This window comes from Mobula hypostoma, chromosome 1 (assembly GCF_963921235.1).
Source record: "Mobula hypostoma chromosome 1, sMobHyp1.1, whole genome shotgun sequence".
Taxonomy (NCBI): Eukaryota; Metazoa; Chordata; class Chondrichthyes; order Myliobatiformes; family Myliobatidae; genus Mobula; species Mobula hypostoma.
Genome location: NC_086097.1, coordinates 103,620,075 through 103,640,115, shown reverse-complemented (window position 1 = coordinate 103,640,115; position 20,041 = coordinate 103,620,075). Strand labels below are relative to the sequence as shown.

At 42.5% G+C, this 20,041-nt stretch overlaps 1 protein-coding gene across 1 annotated transcript in view; it reads left to right on the top strand.

Annotated features, from left to right (window-relative positions):
• stard9 (StAR-related lipid transfer (START) domain containing 9) overlaps positions 1–20,041 on the top strand; it is a 418,409-nt gene that overhangs the window by 256,522 nt on the left and 141,846 nt on the right. Inside the window, exons 14-15 of the mRNA XM_063054195.1 lie at positions 6,143–6,220; positions 19,053–19,133. Coding sequence (XP_062910265.1) covers positions 6,143–6,220; positions 19,053–19,133 — 159 coding nt within the window. The remainder of the gene's footprint in view (positions 1–6,142; positions 6,221–19,052; positions 19,134–20,041) is intronic.

The following is a 20,041-nucleotide window of genomic DNA, read 5'->3' as shown; positions in this document are numbered from 1 at the left end:
ACAACTTTCTGTCCCATGCCAAACTGTGACGCAGCCTGGTCTCAGAATGGTCTCCATCGTACATCTATAGAAGTTTTTGAGTGTTTTTGGTGACAAATTAAATCTCTTCAAACTCCAAATGAAATGTAGCTTCTGTCTTGCCAACATGGATATGTTGGAACCAGGTTAGATCCTCAGAGATCTTGACACCCAGGAACTTGAAACTGCTCACTCTCTCCACATCTGACTCCTCTATGAGGATTGGTTCATGTTCCCTTGTCTTGCCCTTCCTGAAGTTCACAATCAGCTCTTTGTTCTTACTAACATTGAGCACAAGGCACGACACCACTCAACTAATATCTGTCTCCTGTACGCCCTCTTATCTCCATCTGAGATTCTGCCAACAATAGTTGTATCTTCAGCAGATGGTGTTTGAGCCATCTAACTGGGTCTAATCCCAGTTAATGTAACTGGGCAAGGGTTTGGAGCATCATCAGGAGAATATTTTGGAAATATTCACCATCACTCTGTAGGTTTCAAGGTAGTCATACAAAGGGAATGAACAATGGTTGAGAAATTAAGATCCTGAATTGGGGAACACACATCAAAGTTGCTGGTGAACGCAGCAGGCCAGGCAGCATCTCTAGGAAGAGGTACAGTCGACGTTTCAGGCCAAGACCCTGGGTCTCGGCCTGAAACGTCAACTGTACCTCTTCCTAGAGATGCTGCCTGGCCTGCTGCGTTCACCAGCAACTTTGATGTGTGTTCCTTGAATTTCCAGCATCTGCAGAATTCCTGTTGTTTGCATCCTGAATTGGGGAAGCTGATTTCAATATATTTTGGGATCTGGCAGAAATAGACTAGGAGCAGCTACTTGCATGTTAATTTGCATCTGACAAATGGGGTGGAAATAAAGATGAAATACTGAGAGTTTAGGGCCAATGTATTTCCATAAATCTGAAAGATAAGGACAAGTCTAAGGAAGCCTTACTCTAAGTCTAAGGAAATAAAGAGGATTGGATAAAGAAAAAAAAGTGCATGCTTGTTGTAGAGCTAAAAATTGAGGAGGAACAACAAGACTACTTACAAAAAGAGAGCAAAGATGGAATATTAATGGTTGACATGATTAAGGAAAATTGCAAAATATTTATCTGTATTAAATGCAAAAAGGTAACCAGAGAAAGAAGCTACTATCCAAGCCATAGAGACTAGTCCAGAATCCGAAGAATAGAAACATAGAAAACCTACAGCACAAGGAAGCCCTTCGGCCCACAAAGCTGTGCCAAACATGTCCCTAGCTTAGAACTACCTAGGCTTTACCCATAGCCCTCTATTTTTCTAAGCTCCATGTAGCCATCCAGGAGTCTCTTAAAAGACCCTATCGTTTCCGCCTCCACTGCCACCGCCGGCAGCCCATTCCATACACACACCACTCTCTGCATGAAAAAACTTAACCCTGACATCTCCTCTGTACCTATTTCCTAGCACCTTAAAACTATGCCTTCTCGTGCTAGCTATTTCAGCCCTGGGGAATAGCCACTGACTATCCACACGATCATTGCCTCTCATTATCCTGTACACCTCGATCAGGTCACCTCTCATCCTCCGTCGCTCCGAGGAGGAAAGGCTGGGTTCACTCAACCTATTCTCATAAGGCATGCTCCCCAATCCAGGCAACATCCTTGTAAATCTCCTCTGCAGCCTTTCTATGGTTTCCATGTCCTTCCTGTAGTGAGGCGACCAGAATTGAGCACAGTACTCCAAGTGGGGTCTGATCAGGGTCCTATATAGCTGCAACGTTACCTCTCAGCTCCGAAATTCAATTCCACCATTGATGACGGCCAATACACCGTATGCCTTCTTAACCACAGAGTCAACCTGCACAGCAGCTTTCAGTGTCCTATGGACTCGGATCCCAAGATCCCTCTGATCCTCCACACTGCCAAGAGTCTTACCATTAATGCTATATTCTGCCATCATATTTGACCTACCAAAATGAACCACCTCACATTCATCTGGGCTGAACTCCATCTGCCACTTCTCAGCCCAGTTTTGCATCCTATCAATATCCCGTTGTAACTTCTGACAGCCCTCCACACTATCCACAGCACCCCCAACCTTTGTGTCATCAGCAAATTTACTAACTCATCCCTCCACTTCCTCATCCAGGTCATTTATAAAAATCACGAAGAGAAGGGGTCCCAGAACAGATCCCTGAGGCACACCACTGGTCACCGACCTCCATGCAGAATATGACCCGCCTACAACCACTCTTTGTCTTCTGTGGGCAAGCCAATTCTGGATCCACAAGGCAATGTCTCCTTGGATCCCATGCCTCTTTACTTACTCAATAAGCCTTGCATGGGGTACCTTATCAAATGACTTGCTGAAATCTATATACACTACATCTACTGCTCTACCTTCATCAATGTGTTTAGGCACATCCTCAAAAATTTCAATCACGCTCGTAAAGCACGACCTGCCTTTGACAAAGCCATGCTGACTATTCCTAATCATATTATGCCTCTCCAAATGTTCATAAATCCTGCCTCTCAGGATCTTCTCCATCAATTTACCAAGTACTGAAGTAAGACTCACTGGCCTGTAATTTCCTGGGCTATCTCTGCTCCCTTTCTTGACTATGAGAACAACATCCGCAGCCCTCCAATCCTTGGGAACCTGTCCCATCGTCACTGATGATGCAAAGATCATTGCCAGAGGCTCAGCAATCTCCTCCCTCACTTCCCACGGTAGCCTGGGATACATCCCATCCGGTCCCGATGACTTATGCAACTTGATGCTTTCCAAAAGCTCCAGCACATCGTCTTCCTTAATATCTACATGCTCAAGCTTTTCAGTCCACTACAAGTCCTCCCTACAATAGCCAAGATCCTTTTCCATAGTGAATACTGAAGCAAAGTATTCATTAAGTACCTCTGCTATTTCCTCCAGTTCCATACACACTTTTCCACTGTCACACTTAATTGGTCCTATTCTCTCGCGTCCTATCCTCTTGCTCTTCACATACTTGTAGAATGCCTTGGGGTTTTCCTTATCTTGTCCGCCAAACCTTCTCATGGCCCCTTCTGGCTCTTCTAATTTCATTCTTAAGCTCCTTCCTGCTAGCCTTATAATCTTCTAGATTCCTATCTTTGCCTAGTTTTTTGAACCTTTCGTAAGCTCTTCTTTTCTTCTTGACTAGATTTACAACAGCATTTATACACCATGAATCTTGTACCCTACCATCCTTTCCATGTCTCGTTGGAACATACCTACTCAGAACCCCACACAAGTATCCCCTGAACTTTTGCCACATTTCTTCTGTACGTTTCCCTGAGAACATCTGTTTCTGATTTATGCTTCCAAGTTTCTGCCTGATAGCCTCACATTTCCCTTTACTCCAATTAAACATTTCCCTAGCTTGTCTGTTCCTATCCATCTCCAATGTTATGGTAAAAGAGATAGAATTGTGATCACTATCTCCAAAATGCTCTCCCACTGAGAGACCTGACGCCTGACCAGGTTCATTTCCCAATACCAGATCAAGTACAGCCTCTCCTCTTGTAGGCTTATCTACATATTGTGTCAAGAAACCTTCCTGAGCACATATAACAAACTCTACCCCATCTGAACCCCTCAGTCTATATATATAGCCAGTCAATATTTGGGAAATTAAAATCTCCCACCACAACGACCCTGTTATTATTACTCCTTTCCAGAATCTGTCTCCCTATCTGCTCCTCGATGCCCCTGTTACTATTGGGTGGTCTATATAAAAAAAAACACCCAGTAGAGTTATTGACCCCCTCTTATTTCTAACTTCCACCCTCAGAGACTTCATAGGCAACTTCTCCATGACTTCCTCCTTTTCTGCAGCCGTGACACTATCCCTGATCAACAGTGCCATGCTCTTTTACCTCCCTCCCTGTCCTTTCTGAAACATCTAAAGCCTGGCACTTGAAGTAGCCATTTCTGCCCCTGCACTATCCAAGTCTCTGTAATGGCCACAACCTCATAGCTCCAAGTAGCTCCAAGTGCTGATCCATGCTCTATGCTCATCTGCTTTATTCATAATATTCCTCGCATTAAAATAGAATGTTGAATCTGCTCACACTTTCCACTGCTGACTCTTCATTCTGCTCCTAACTTCCCCATCCAGTTGACAATCTGGATTTGCTGATGTTGTTATTGTGACACCACTTGACCAGCTGATCTATTTTGCTCCTGAATGCCTCCTTGTTGACGTCTGAGATTCTGCTAACAACTGCAGTCTTATTGCTGAATTTATAGATGGCATTTGAGCTGTGCCTTGTCACATAGTCATGAGTCTAGAGAATGGAACAATGGGCTAAGCACACATCCTTGAAGTGCATCTGTGTTGAAGAGGAGATGTGTACTGATAGTGATCCAGTTGCAAATAGAGGTATGGAGACCCAGGTTTTGAAACTTGTTGATTAGTATTGAGGGGATAATGGTGTTAAATGCTGGACTATAATCAATAAACAGCTGCCTGATTGTTGCATCCGGGTGATCCGAAGACCTGTTGTAGTGGTAGGCAAATTACAGTGGGTCTTGCTTAGGCAGGAGGTAATTCTAGCCATGACCAACCTCTCGGAGCACTTCATCACAGTAGATGTGTACGCTGCCCAGTGATAGTCATTGAGTCAGCTCATCCTGATCTTCTTGGGCTCTGGTAGGATCAATCCCTTTTAAGGTAGACTGGGAACCTCCAACTCCAGCTGCAGCAGTGAGAGGTTGAAGATATCCTTGAACGATCCATCCAGTTGGTCAGCACAGGTTTGTAGTACCCTGCAAAGTACACCATCAGGATCTGATGCTTCAGTTTCTCAAAAACCATATCTCTACTCATACTGATTTTCTTCTGTTCCTCACTCTAACTAGACCATAGGTTCCCCAACATTACTTGTAATATCCTTTATGAAGCCAGATCCAGATTGTGTTCAGTTGGTATGTTATTTCTTTGCTCACCATTATAATTTCCCTGTTTCTGACTTCGTGAGACCAACATTATGTCTTCAACACACTTTCTCTTTGTATATCTGTTGAATTCTTTGCATTCTGTTTTTGTTCATTCCAGGTTTACTATCTTACTATATTTTTCCCCCTTCTTAAATAAACCCACGACACTCCTAACCTTACCATCGTCTTGTGAACAAGGCTTAAAATGAGGATAAGCTGGCCTTTTGACTAGCAGCTGTATAATGTTTGAAGGAATTCCTACTTCATCTTTTGTAAAATACTCAATAAAACTTAAGATTTTGACCAAGAATCAAAGCTCAACAGAATAAGAACATTTGGGCACTTTACAGAATAAAAAGACAGAATTTGACATTAATATTTAAGCAGTGTCTCAGTTTAAAATTTCTCCTTTGATCTTGCCCCCTTGAATGCTGTAATATCCACCAGCACCGAAGTTGTTGTGATATATTGTGATACATTCAAATACTGTGATTAGCCCAAAATTTAATTGCTGCACCATTGGCAGTTGTTTGTTGAGCTGCCAAGACCACAAGCTCAGGAATTACCTTCCTGTGTTTATTCCTTCTTGCAAACATTCCTGTATATCTCTTGGAATAAAATTTTGATCATATGTTCTAATGTTACTTTTCTCAGTTTGTTGTTTAAATTTTGTTTGCTAATATTCTTGTGAGGTGTATTTTATATTGCGATTTAAATACATGACATGAGCATTGTGGAATGATTAATATCAGGGAAGCACAAAAGCTGTGTGAGTGGCAGGATTGCAGTTGTGCCAATAAAATAGAATTTTGTGAAATTTTTAAAGGGAAATCTTTAAAATAATGAATCAATTAATATATATAGAAACAGAAAATACTGGAAGTAGGCAGCATCTGTGGAGAGAGAAACAGACTTAACCCTTAAGGTTGCATAGCCTTTATCACCTTGAAATGGTATCTGTTTCTGTTTCTCTTTCCACTGATGCTGCCTGACCTGCTGAGTGTTTGTAGTATTTTCTATTTTTATTTTAGAATTCAAAATCCTTTTTTAAAAATTTTCATTGCACCTCAGAAATTATTTTTTGGTATGTGTATGTATTTTTCAGTATTATTACAGTATGTGTAAAGTATCATTGTACTAGACTCGATTTCAACATTTTACAAAGGTTTGTATCTGTTTTCAGGATGCTAACGTAAAACTGATTCGTGAACTACGGGAGGAGATTGATAGATTAAAATCCATGCTGATGAGTTTTGGATTGGTAAGTTTTGCTACAAAAAACGAATTTTTTGAAATAAAAAAGATAAATATTGACATTGGCATGCTTCATATTCTCAAAACCTATGTTAAAAATAAATAGTTCGATAATGAATAGTGAATAAGAATAAGGAACCTTGGTTCTCAAGGTATATTGGAACTCTGATAAAGAAGAAGAGAGAGCTGTATGATATACATAGGAAACGGAGCAAATAATGTGCTTGAGGAGTATAAAAAGTGCAAAAAAAAACTTAGGAAAGAAATGAGGAGGGCTAAAAGAAGACATGAGGTTGCTTTGGCAGTCAAGGTGAAGGATAATCCAAAGATCTTCTACAGGTATATTAAGAGCAAAAGGATAGTAAGGGTTAAAATTGGTCCTCTTGACGATCAGAGTGGTCAGCTATGTATGGAACAAAAAGAAATGGGGGAGATCTTAAATGGGTTTTTGCGTCTGTATTTACTAAGGAAACTGGCATGGAGTCAATGGAAATAAGGCAAACAAGTAGTGAGGTCATGGAACCTATACAGATAGAATCTACAAATATTTGGATAGACAGGGACTTATTAGGGAGAGTCAACATGGCTTTTTGCATGGTAGGTCATGCTTAACCAATCTATTAGAGTCTTTTGAGGAGGTTACCAGGAAAGTGGATGAAGGGAAGGCAGTGGATGTTGTCTACATGGACTTCAGTAAGGCCTTTGATAAGGTCCCGCATGGGAGGTTAGTTAGGAAGATTCAGTGACTAGGTATACATGGAGAGGTAGTAAATTGGATTAGATATTCAATTGGATTCAATGGAGGAAGCCAGAGAGTGGTAGTGGAGGATTGCTTCTCTGAGTGGAGGCCTGTGACTGGTGGTGTGCCACAGGGATCAGTGCTGGGTCCATTGTTATTTGTCATCTATATCAATGATCTGGATGATAATGTGCTAAATTGGATCAGCAAATTTACTGATGATACAAAGATTGGAGGTGTAGTGGACAGTGAGGAAAGTTTTCAAAGCTTGCAGAGGGATTTGGACCAGCTAGAAAAATGGGCTGAAAAATGGCAGATGGAGTTTAATACAGACAAGTGTGAGGTATTGCACTTTGGAAGGACAAACCAAGGTAGAACATACAGGGTAAATGGTAAGGCACTGAGGAGTGCAGTAGAACAGAGGGATCTGGGAATACAGATACAAAATTCCCTAAAAATTACGTTACAGGTAGATGAGGTCGTAAAGAGAGCTTTTGGTACATTGGCCTTTATAAATCAAAGTATTGAGTATAAGAGTTGGAATGTTATGGTGAGGTTGTATAAGGCATTGGTGAGGCTGAATTTGGAGTATTGTGTACAGTTTTGGTCACCAAATTACAGGAAGGATATTAATAAGGTTGAGAGAGTGCAGAGAATGTTTACAAGGATGTTGCCGGGACTTGAGAAACTGAGTTACAGAGAAAGGTTGAATAGTTTAGGACTTTATTCCCTGGAGCATAGAAGAATGAGGGGAGATTTGATAGAGGTATATAAAATTATGGCGGGTATAGATAGAGTGAATGCAAGCAGGCTTTTTCCACTGAGGCTAGGGGAGAAAAAAGACCAGAGGACATGGGTTAAGGGTGAAGGGGGAGAAGTTTAAAGGAAACATTGTGGGGGGCTCCTTCACACAGAGAGAGTGGTGGGAGTGTGGAATGAGCTGCCAGATGAAGTGGTAAATGTGGGCTCACTTTTAACATTTAAGAAAAACTTGGACAGGTACATGGATGAGAGGTGTATGGAGGGATATGGTCCGTGTGCAGGTCAGTGGGTCTAGGCAGAAAAATGGTTCAGCACAGCCAAGAAGGGCTAAAAGGCCTGTTTCTGTGCTGTAATGTTCTATGGTTCTATGATCAAAGAATTATATTGGGTCCATGGTTTCACTAAAATTTACAGAAATATCTATTTTTAAATTCATCAATTTTTCTCGATCCCTGACTGACTCAGCATGAGTTTGGAAAATCAATGAAAATAACTTATTAAGATTGTTAAATTTAGGGATTAATAGAGCATAAAATTCTTTGTCATATGGTGCTCTGTGCATTGATCTTGATTGCAATGACAGCACTTACCATGTGTTTGGAGTAAGAATTGCAAAGGCTTAGGGAGGGAATTCTAGACTTGAGAGTTGAGGCAGCGGACCAGTCAGTTACCATGTATTTATCACGTGCTCTACTGGCTTTATACTTATGACTGTAAGGCTAAGCACAGCTCTAATGCCATATTTATGTTTGCTGCCATCGGACGAATCAAAAGTGATGTTGAATCAGCATATAAGAAGGAAATTGAAAGTCTAGCTGAGTGGTGCCACAACAACTTATCACTCAATGTAACAAGACCATGGAGCTGATTGTTGACTTCAGGAGGAAGAAACTAGAGGTCCACGAATTAGCCTCATCAGGGTGGGGGAGTCAAAATCAGATGAGGAGAGGGTTAGCAACTTTAAATTCCTTGGAGTTATCCTGGGTCTAGTGCAATTACAAGTAAAGCATGGCAATGCCTTTACGTTCTTAGAAGTTTGTGAAGATTTATCATGTTACCTAAAATTTGACAGACTTCTATAGATGTGCGGTGGAATGTATACTGACTGGCTACATCACAGCCTAGAATGAAAACACCAATGGCCTCGAATGGAAAAGTCTACAAGAAGTCGTGGATACTACTCATTATGGGTAAAGGCCTCCCCACCATTCAGCACATCTACATGGACTGCTGTCACAGGAAAGCAGCATCCAGTATCAAGGACTGCCAACTATTCAAACCATGCTCTCTTCTCACTGCTGCCATCAGGAAAGAGATACAAGAGCCCAAGACCCACACCACCAATCCAGAAATAGTTATTACCCCTCAACTATCAGACTAGTGAACTGGAGGGAAACTTTACTCAACTTCATTCACCCCTTCACTGAACTGTTCCCACAACACTTTCAAGGACTCTGCAACTCATGTTCTCAATATTTATTATTATTTCTTTCTCTCTCTTTGTATTTGCAGTGTTTGTTGTTTGTCCATTGTGTTGGGTATGGTCCTTCATTGATTCTATTGTGTTTCTTGGATTTACTGTGAATGCTACAAAAAAAAGAATCTCATAGTTGTATACAGTGATGTATATGTACTTTGATAACAGATTTAGTTTGACTATAAACTGAAAGTCATCAGTAACCTGCTGGATTTCTTCTGATCTTTTCCCTTAGCACCCATGCTTGCATATATTCAAAGCATTTTTGGTTAAGAAATTGTTGGGTGAATGGAAGGGACATAGATTAGTTCAATAGTAGTTAAGATAATTGATGATGAATTATATTGAGGTATGTGATACTTGTTAACAAGAATTGAAAGCAGAGAACAGTTTACAGATAATATGAGGGGACATCATGATATTTAGATGTTCTTGTACAAAATGGTTATATTGTAGGGTAATGTAATTGGTGGAAACATACAGAAGTCACAACCACTAACATTGGGTTGGGGTTCACTTTAAGAGGCAGGTCTGACATGATGAATTTCAGTAGGTTTCAATAGGTGCATTTAATGTCAGAGAAATGCATACAATATACATCCTGAAATTCTTTTTCTTCACAGACATCCATGAAAACAGAGGAGTGCCCCAAAGAATGAATGACAGTTAAAACATTAGCATCCCAAAGCTCTCCCCCAATTCCCTCCCCCACGCACAAGCAGCAACAAGGAACAAATCCCCCCCCCCCCACTGCAACAGCAAAAAAGCATCAGCACCTTCCACTGAGCACTTAGGTGTGCAGCAAATCATCAATAAAGACACAGGCTTGCAGTACCCAAAAACTACTCGTTCACCTGATAATTGACATACCACAGACTCTCTCTCCCTAATAAGGGAAAAATAAGTGTCCCCATTACAAATAACTCTCTGATTTACAATGTTAAAATTCTCTTGTGTCACTTTTTCTGAGCTCTGCGCCCGGAGAGTGGGCACCAAAAAGACGCAGCTCTCTGGCCACACAACCCACAGCAGCTAACCTGCTGCTCCCAATGTTCCGTGTTCTCCTGCAATGCTTCAGTCAGGGGCACTGGCCTAGAATCAGCCCATCCCCAGAGCCACGAACTGTCGGAACCCTGAAGGCGTGCTCGTCTTCCAGGCCGCATCCTTGGGATATCAAAAAGCGGCTGGTCGTGAGGCCCTGAGAGCGGGTCCCATTCCTGCAAAGATTCAAAGTCAGAGTGTAACTCCAGGTCAGGGTCTTCGAAAGAACCCCCTACACCCTGACAGGAAAAAAAAGAGATATCAAAGATAGAATTAAAGCTGTTTCCAAAGATGCAAGCAAAGGAGTCGCTGTTTAGCGCCGTCTTAACTTTGCCCAGCTTTCTTTGGAGGGATTTTATGTCTAAGAGCTGCTACAACTTAAACATAAAATGCCTCTGTTGTTTTACCTACGTTGATGACCCTGATGCTCTGGGACAATTCCAGAGTTATTAAACATGACGGCCAATGCAGTTGCTTTGAAACTTGCGGAGTTTGGGAGAAAAATGCCAATGCTTGGTTTGTAGAAGCCGAGGCCCAATTCATGCTGCGAGATATCTCCGCTGACAACACCGAATATTCTACGTGGTAGCATCGCTCAGCAAATCCTGGCTGTGAGAATGGTGAGTCTACTAGAACACCTGCCTGTATGTGATAAATACCGATTGCTGAAAACTCAGCTTTTACAGACTTTTGGACTGTCAGAGTCTGAGCACACCAAACAGTTGCTCTCTTTACTCGTTCTCAGTGATGCTAGGCCTTTAGAGCTAATGGACCACATGCTATCTCTCCTGGGAAATCACTGTCCTTGTTCTATTTTTAAAGAACTCTTCGTGCAGTAAGTGCCTGCTCGTTCACATAGCCCTCGCTAATGCATCCATGAAGGACTATAGGGAGGTTGCCAAGATGGCTGATTTTCTACATTTGGCGAGGCTGCAGTACATCATTCCTCCTCCTTTCTCTACCTCAATAGGTTTGGTCAGCAAGGCCCTCATCATAAGGACGCCAGCAGCTGAGAAAGAGATGACACCAGTTCTGTGTTTTATCATGCTCGCTTTGGTAGGAACACGAGAAAATGCTGACCGCCTTGTAACTTGACAGTGCCAGTGCATCAGGACCTCAGAGGTCTGAGAACACCATGGGTTCCAGCTGCCAGGGATGTCTGCTGTTCATGACAAGTACCCTGTTAGGGTGATGCTTCCTGTGATACACAGGTGCTCAAGTAAGTGTGCTGCCAGCATCGCTTATTGATGAAAAGGGAAAAAGCAACGAAACCTTGCTAGAGACTGCCGAGATCCAGACCGGGACACAACGGGTGACACTCTGCTTCAGAAGGTGGCGTTATGAATGGGACTTTATCCTGGCTAAAGTGTCTGGACCTCTGCTCGGTGCAGATCTCCTGTGAGCCCAAGGACTGTTGGTCAGTCTTAAAAATTGGTGGCTTGTGGATGGTGGATGTCAAGGACTTTGAGTCTTTACCCTGCTCCAGCAGTAAATTCCCCACAATGACTCTGTCAAGCGCATGCACCACGTTTCCTAAACGGCTATGATAACCCCGTTTGGCCTATTTGAGTTTCTGCTCATGCCATTTAGGCTGAAAAATGCAGCACAGATTTTCCAACGGCTGATGGGCTCTGTATTAAAAGACTTAGACTTTCTTTTTGATTACCTGGATGACATACCTATCGTCAATGCCTCCAAATCAGAACACGTATCTCATTTCTGCACACTTTTCGAGTGCTCAAGTCAACAGGGATTGATTATTAATCCTACTAAATTCCAGTTTGGGTTATCAATCATTGACTTTCTCAGCCATCACATCCCCACAGAAGGTGTGAAACCCCTCTCATCTAAAGTAGCCACTATTATGGATTACCTACCATAATATGGATTACTACTAAAAAACTACAGGAGATTTTAGGCACGCTGAATTTCTATCATTGCTTCATTCCGTGAATTTATGCTCCTCATCATGTACTTGACTGGTCAGCAGACATGATCAGGGCATTTGATGATACAAGGAAGCTCTTTCCAAAGCGACCCTACAGATGTACCTGCTCCCCATGCACCTATCGCCTTTACTAGAAACCTTAGAAAAACTACAGCACAGAAACAGGCCTTTTGGCCCTTCTTGGCTGTGCCGAACCATTTTCTGCCTAGTCTATCTATACCCATCATAGTTTTATATACCTCTATCAAATTTCCCCTCATTCTTCTACCCTCCAGGGAATAAAGTCCTAACCTATTCAACCTTTCTCTGTAACTCAGTTTCTCAAGTCCCGGCAACATCCTTGTATACCTTCTCTGCACTCTTTCAACTTTATTAATATCCTTCCTGTAATTTGGTGACCAGAACTGAACACAATACTCCAGATTCGGCCTCACCAATGCCTTATACAACCTCACCATAACATTCCAGCTCTTATACTCAATACTTTGATTTATAAAGGCCAATGTACCAAAAGCTCTCCTTACGACCCTATCTACCTGTGACGCCACTTTTAGGGAATTTTGTATCTGTATTCCCAGATCCCTCTGTTCTACTGCACTCCTCAGTGCCTTACCATTTACCCTGTATGTTCTACCTTGGTTTGTCCTTCCAAAGTGCAATACCTCACACTTGTCTGTATTAAACTCCATCTGCCATTTTTCAGCCCATTTTTCCAGCTGGTCCAAGTCCCTTTGCAAGCTTTGAAACCCTTCCTCACTGTCCACTACACCTCCAATCTTTGTATCATCAGCAAATTTGCTGATCCAATTTAGCACATTATCATCCAGATCATTGATATAGATGACAAATAACAATGGACCCAACACTGATCCCTGTGGCACACCAGTAGTCACAGGCCTTCACTCGGAGAAGCAATTCTCTACTACCACTCTTTGGCTTCTTCCATTGAGCCAATGTCTAATCCAATTTACTACCTCTCCACGTATACCTAGTGACTGAATTTTCCTAACTAACCTCCCATGCGGGACCTTGTCAAAGGCCTTACTGACGTCCATGTAGACAACATCCACTACCACGCACAAAGCCATGTCGATTCTCCCTAATAAGTCCCTGTCTATCCAAGTGCTTGTAGATTCTGTCTCTTAGTACTCCCTCCAATAACTTACCCACTACCGACGTCAAATTTACCGGCCAATAATTTCCCGGATTACTTTTCGATCCTTTTTTAAACAACAGAACAACATAAGCCACTCTCCAATCCTCCGGCACCTCACCCGTAGACACTGACATTTTAAATACATCTGCCAGGGTCCCTGCAATTTCAACACTAGTCTCCTTCAAGGTCCGAGGGAATATCCTGTCAGGTCCTGGGGATTTATCCACTTTAATTTGCCTCAAGATAGCAAGCACCTCCTCCTTTTCAATCTGTACAGTTTCCATGATCTCACTACTTGTTTCCCTGAATTCCATAGACTTCATGCCAGTTTCCTTAGTAAATACAGATGCAAAAAAAAATTTAAGATTTCCCCCATTTCTTTTGCTTCCACACATAGCCGACCACTCTGATCTTCAAGAGGACCAATTTTATCCCTTACAATCCTTTTACTCTTAATATACCTGTAAAAGCTGTTTGGATTATTCTTCACTTTGACTGCCAAGGCAACCTCATGTCTTCTTTTAGCCCTCCTGATTTCCTTCTTAAGTATTTTCTTGCACTTTTTATACTCCTCAAGCACCTTATTTACTCCCTGTTTCCTATACATGTCATACAACTCTCGTCTTCTTTATCAGAGTTGCAATATCCCTTGAGAACCAAGGTTCCTTATTCCTATTCACTTTGCCTTTAACCCTGACAGGAACATACAAGCTCTGCACTCTCAAAATTTCTCCTTTGAAGGCTTCCCACTTACCGATCACATCCTTGCCAGAGAACAACCTGTCCCAATCCACGCTTTTTAGATCCTTTCTCATTTCTTCAAATTTGGCCTTCTTCCAGTTCAGAACCTCAACCCTAGGACCAGATCTATCCTTGTCCATGATCAAGTTGAAACTAATGGTGTTATGAATACTGGAACCAAAGTGCTCCCCTACACACACTTCTGTCACTTGTCCTAACTTGTTTCCTAACAGGAGATCCAATATTGCATCCCCTCTAGTTGGTAACTTTACATATTGATTTAGAAAACTTTCCTGAACACATTTTACAAACTCTAAACCATCTAGACCCCTAACAGTATGGGAGTCCCAATCTATATGTGGAAAATTAAAATCCCCTACCACCACAACTTTATGTTTCCTGCAGTTGCCTGCTATCTCTCTGCAAATTTGCTCCTCCAATTCTCGCTGACTATTGGGTGGTCTATAATACAACACCACTAATGTGGCCATACCTTTCCTGTTTCTCAGCTCCACCCATAAGGACTCAGTAGACAAGTCCTCTAATCTGTCCTGCCTGAGCACTGCTGCAACATTTTCCCTGACAAGCAATGCTACTTCCCCACCCCCCCCCATCTTTCATTCCTTTGCCTCTATCACATCTGAAACATCGGAACCCTGGAATATTAAGCTGCCAGTCCTGCCCCTCCTGTAGCCAAGTTTCACTAATTGCTATAACATCATAATTTCACGTGTCAATCCACGTCCTCAACTCGTCTGCCTTCCCTGCAATACTCCTAGCATTGAAATATACACACCTCAGAAGATTTTTACCACCACTCACAACCTTTCTATTAGCGGATTTGCTTGAACGTTTAACATCATTTATTTTCACCCCAGCCACACTGTCAGCTCTGGCACCCTGGTTCCCATCCCCCTGCAAATCTAGTTTAAAGCCTCCGCAATAGCACTAACAAACCTCCCTGAAAGGATATTGGTCCCCTTGTAGTTCAAGTGCAACCCATCTCTCTTGTACAGGTCCCACCTGCCCCAGAAGAGGTCCCAATGATCCTGAAATCTGAAACCCTGCCCCCTACACCAGTTCCTCAGCCACTTGTTCATCCTCCAGAGCATCCTATTCTTACCCTCACTGGCACGTAGCACAGGTAGCAATCCTGAGATTACCACTCTCAAGGTCCTGCTTTTCAACTTCCTACCAAGCTCTCTATACTCACTCTCCAGGACCTCCTCACTCTTCCTTGCTATGTCATTGGTACCGATGTGCACCACGACATCTGGCTGATCACCCTCCCACTTCAGAATGTCATGCAAGTGATCAGAGACATCCTTGATCCAGGCACCTGGGAGGCAACAAACCATCCTGGATTCTCTGTCACGACCACAGAACCTTCTATCTGCACCTCTAACTATCGAGTCCCCTATCACTACCACTCTCCTCTTTTTCCACCCTCCCTTCTGCACTGCAGAACCAGACTCAGTGCCAGAGATCCGGCTACTGCAGCTTGTCCCAGGTAAGTCATCTCCCCCCAACAGTATCCAATACAGTATACTTGTTGTTGTGGGGAATGGCCACAGGGGAACCCTGCTCTGTCTGCCATTTCCTCTTCCCTCGCCTGACAGTGACCCAGTTTCCTGTCCTCTGCTCCTTTGGCGTAACTACCTCCCTGTAGCTACTATCTATAATCTCCTCATTCTCCCGAATGATCCGGAGGTCATCCAGCTCCTGCTCCAGTTCCCTAACGCGGTTTGTTAGGAGCTGCAGCTGGATGCACTTCTTGCAGGTGTCGTTGTCAGGGACACCGGAGGGCACCCTGACTTCCCACATCCTGCAAAAGGAGCATTCTAACATCCTGCCTGGCATTCTCTCTACTCCAAACAAACTGGACAAAAATCTTACCAGAACCTACCCTGGCCTCTGCCTGTTCTCACTGAAGACTGGTGAGTCAAAGCCATCCCACTCTGCTCTCTCTCACTCTGTTGCCCACTCACAACGCTGCCCGCTGTATATGGTGGTCTGTTTTTAAACCTTGGTACTACTGATGCTTCAGACTGTGCCATGGGTGCTGTGCACAAACTGTTGGTCGGAGAATGTGGCAGCCGCTCGCCTTCAGCTGGCAGCTCCACTCCTCCGAAAGGCAGTACGGCACGTTTGAGCTTCTCATTGTCTGCCATTTTTGTTTTCTTCTAGAGGGTCGCCATTTCACAGCGTTACGGTGAAAAAATAATGCCGTGGCTGATTGCCTCTCACAGTCAGCCTTTGAGGCCATGCATCTAAGGTTGAGTACAGTGGCATGGCAGTCGACCAAGCTATTTTTGACCCAGACGTCCAGGCTTACCGAACAGCAGTCATGGTCTGTGGTTGGCTGACATTAAGTTTGGGGAAATTTGGGTTTCTCTCCTGTGTGGTCGCCTTTGTCCCATCGTGCCCACAAACTGGAGAGGGGCTGTTTTCAACTCCATACATGGCCTCTTGCATCCAGGCCAAAAGGCCTCACAGAAATTGGTTGCACTAAAGTTTGTTTGGCATGGCCTCAGAAAGATGTGCATGATTGGTCTGCAGCCTTTGTGGAGTGCCAGTGGACAAAATTTAACGGTCATGTTCAGGTGCCATTGGCACTTTTTGAGGTCCCTGAGTGATGGTTCGACCACATCAATGTGGACTTAGTTGGCCATTCCCCCCCCCCCGCAGTTTTACGCACCTCCTCCAGCAGGTGCCCAGATATTGCCCCTCCAGCATTGACGATGGCTGCAGACGTGGCTGGGCTTTCATCAGCTCCTGGGTTGCTCAGTTTGGCACCCCATCTGATATTTCCTTTGACCAATTCATATCAGATGGCCCAGAACCTCGAATTTAGGCTACTTCACACCATGATGTATCACCCGCAGTCTAATGGCCTCTGTGAGCAGTTTCACCGCTCCTTAAAGGCTGTTCTGAGAGCTTCCTGACAAATGTATGTTGGCATGATCATCTCCAGTGGATCCTGCTGGGGTTCAGAACAGCCGCAAAACTGGACCTGCAGTCATCCGTGGCCGAATTGGTGTACGGTTATCCATTACGAGTGCCAGGTGATTTCATTCCTGATGCCATGACCACCTGGTCCACCTGTCAACAGTGTTCCACCCTCCTCAGTAAATTCAATTCCTTTTCTCCTATTCCTACCTCCCGTCGTGGTGTACAACACACTTGGGTTCCTGTTGACCTACATTCCGCCTCATTTGTTTTCATCCGCCAACATCTCCTTTGGCCCCCTTATGGTGGCCCGTTCTGCATTTCAGAATGGGGAGAAAAGATAAGATAAGATAATAAGAAGGATACATCTAAACATATTTCAGAAGGTGGCCTTAAACCAGCCCACCAAAATTTTGAGGATTCAGCTACCATGGCCCTGCCGTCATGACATGACCATGAGCATGTCAACACACCTCTGGATGAGCCACAGGCAGCTGCCTTTCCTCCACCCATGGAACGTAGGATCCAAGCCAGGCGACTCGTCTGAGCTCCGGGCAGATTTACAGCTGTGCCATATTCTTTCCATTTGATGATTCCCTTAACTGTACACCAAGGGATATTCAGTGACTAGGAAATTTTCTATCTTCTGACTTGTGCTTTTAAATGACCTTTTTGCGGAGTTGTTTGGAGTATTCTTTTGTCTTCATAGTGTAGTTTTTGCCAGGATACTGACTTACCAGCAGTTGGACCTTCCAAAATACACAATTGATTACAGTGTATTTTCACTATAATCAATTGAAGCAATTTGACTGCACATAGGTCTCCAAAACAGATCTTCATTTAACTAATTATATGACTTCTAAAAACAATTACTGCAACAGTGATGATTTGGTATATCATGTTAAGGGGGAAGTGGATACTTATGCAATCAATTATTTTGTGTTTTATATTTGTAATTAATTTAGATCACTTTGTAGAGATCCGTTTTCACTTTGACACAAAATAATCTTTTTCTGTTGATCAGTGTCAAAAAAGCCAAATTAAATCCACTGTGATTCAGTGTTGTAAAACAATAAAACAATAACTTCCAAGGAGGTGAATACTTTTTATAGACGTAGTAACAGGCGTTTTGATCAACTGTTTATTGTTGCCAATAACAGTCAACTCGGGTGCTTTCTGATCTTTCTCATGGATGACATCCTATACTTTAAGGATGGAAAAAAGAAAAGACTGGCATTTATAAAACATTACATGCTTCGTATGTTACAAAAAGTTTCAAGGTCAGTGGGATTACAAGAAGTTTGGTTATTTTTTAGGCAAATATGTAAGAGGCTGACTCATGAGTGACCATTTAGTATCTTTAAGTGACGCTGGTTGTGGAATGAACATTTGCTGGAAGAAATACCTTGCCCTCCTTAGAGGAGTCCCATTCCTATTTGAACAGACAGATTCCCTTATCAGTTCAACCGTATCAATTCACATGCCCTTATCAATTCAACACCCCTTATCAATTCAACACTCCTTATCAATTCAACACTCCCTCAAGTGAACTAACAATGCAATTTAAGTGCAGACAATGAAGTAAATCTACACAGACTTTCTCCATTGACTGATTTAGGGGATGGGTGTGCTCTGCAGCTGTGGGTATACAAGTTTTGCTGCTGAGTTAAAACCAGTCTGAAGTAGATGTTGATTCAGGACTGGAAGAAAAGTAGAATTACGATAGTGTAAAATGATCAATGATAAAACAAGGAATAACTTAGACTTATTGTAAGTAGTATTTTTTTACTGGTTAATGAGGTACTTCTGTATAATTTTGTCATTGAATTATGCTCAAAATGCTCTTTGATTGGGATAACCATTTTAAACTTCAAGACTGTTGTGATAGGAGTGTAGATGTGAAGATTTTCAGTCACCACAAATCAGTGTTCGATTACTGTCACAATTCTATTTGAGTACTCAATCAAGCTGTCATTAGTGCACCAAAAGCACCTGATAATGTTGATCTTCGTTGATTTATTGGCAGAGAAACTTGAGTCCCCTAAGTGATGAAAATGATGAGAAAGATGGAAGCCTCACAGAAATACTACTTCAAAATGAACTGAAGGTTGGTTATTTATTGGCATGTTATGGAGGGAAAAAAACTTCTCAAGAAGTTGTGGGTACCTTTATCAAATCTCCCCTCATTCTTCTTTGTTTTAGGGAATAAGGTATTCAACCATATCCAGTCCTCAAGCCCCAGCAATGTCCTTGTAAATATTCTCTGCAATCTTATTTAGATCTTTCCTGTAGGTCGATGACCAAGACTGCACATAATACTCCAAATTAGACCTCATCAATGTCTTATACAATTTCACCATAACATCCAAACTCCTTACACAAAACATTGATTTATGAAAGCCTGTGTGTCATAAGCTTTCTTTATACCTATCTACCTGTGATCCCACTTTCAAGGAATTATGGATCTGTATTCCCAAATCCTATTTTACTGCACTCCTCAGTCCCTTACTGCTCACTGTGTAAGATTTACCCTGGTTGGTCCTACCAAGGTGCAACATCTCGTACTTGTCTGCATTAAATTCCATTTGCCATTTTTCAGCCCATTTTTCCATCTGGTCCAGATGCATCAATGAAGATACAGGGCCATTGGTGAAGACTGGTTAAAGGGTGATTTCAGACTAACATCAGGGAGCATTTCTTTACACAGCAAGTTGTGGACACATGGAACAAACTACCTGGTTGTATAGTTGACAGTAGTACCTTAAAAGTCTTTCAAATCTAAACTCAATAGTTATTTCAACACACCATGTGAATAGAAATTTGGCAAGCCTTGTTGGGCAGAATGGTCTGTTCTTGTCAAACACTTGGAATGGTTGGGTTGAAGTTGCATCAGTTGGAGCATGTGGAGTAGAGAAATAGTATACTTTAAGGGGCATATGAAAGATGACAGAGAAGGCAAAGAAATCAGAGAGGGAATTGAACAGCAAATTGAAGTGAATGAAGACTGGAAGCTCA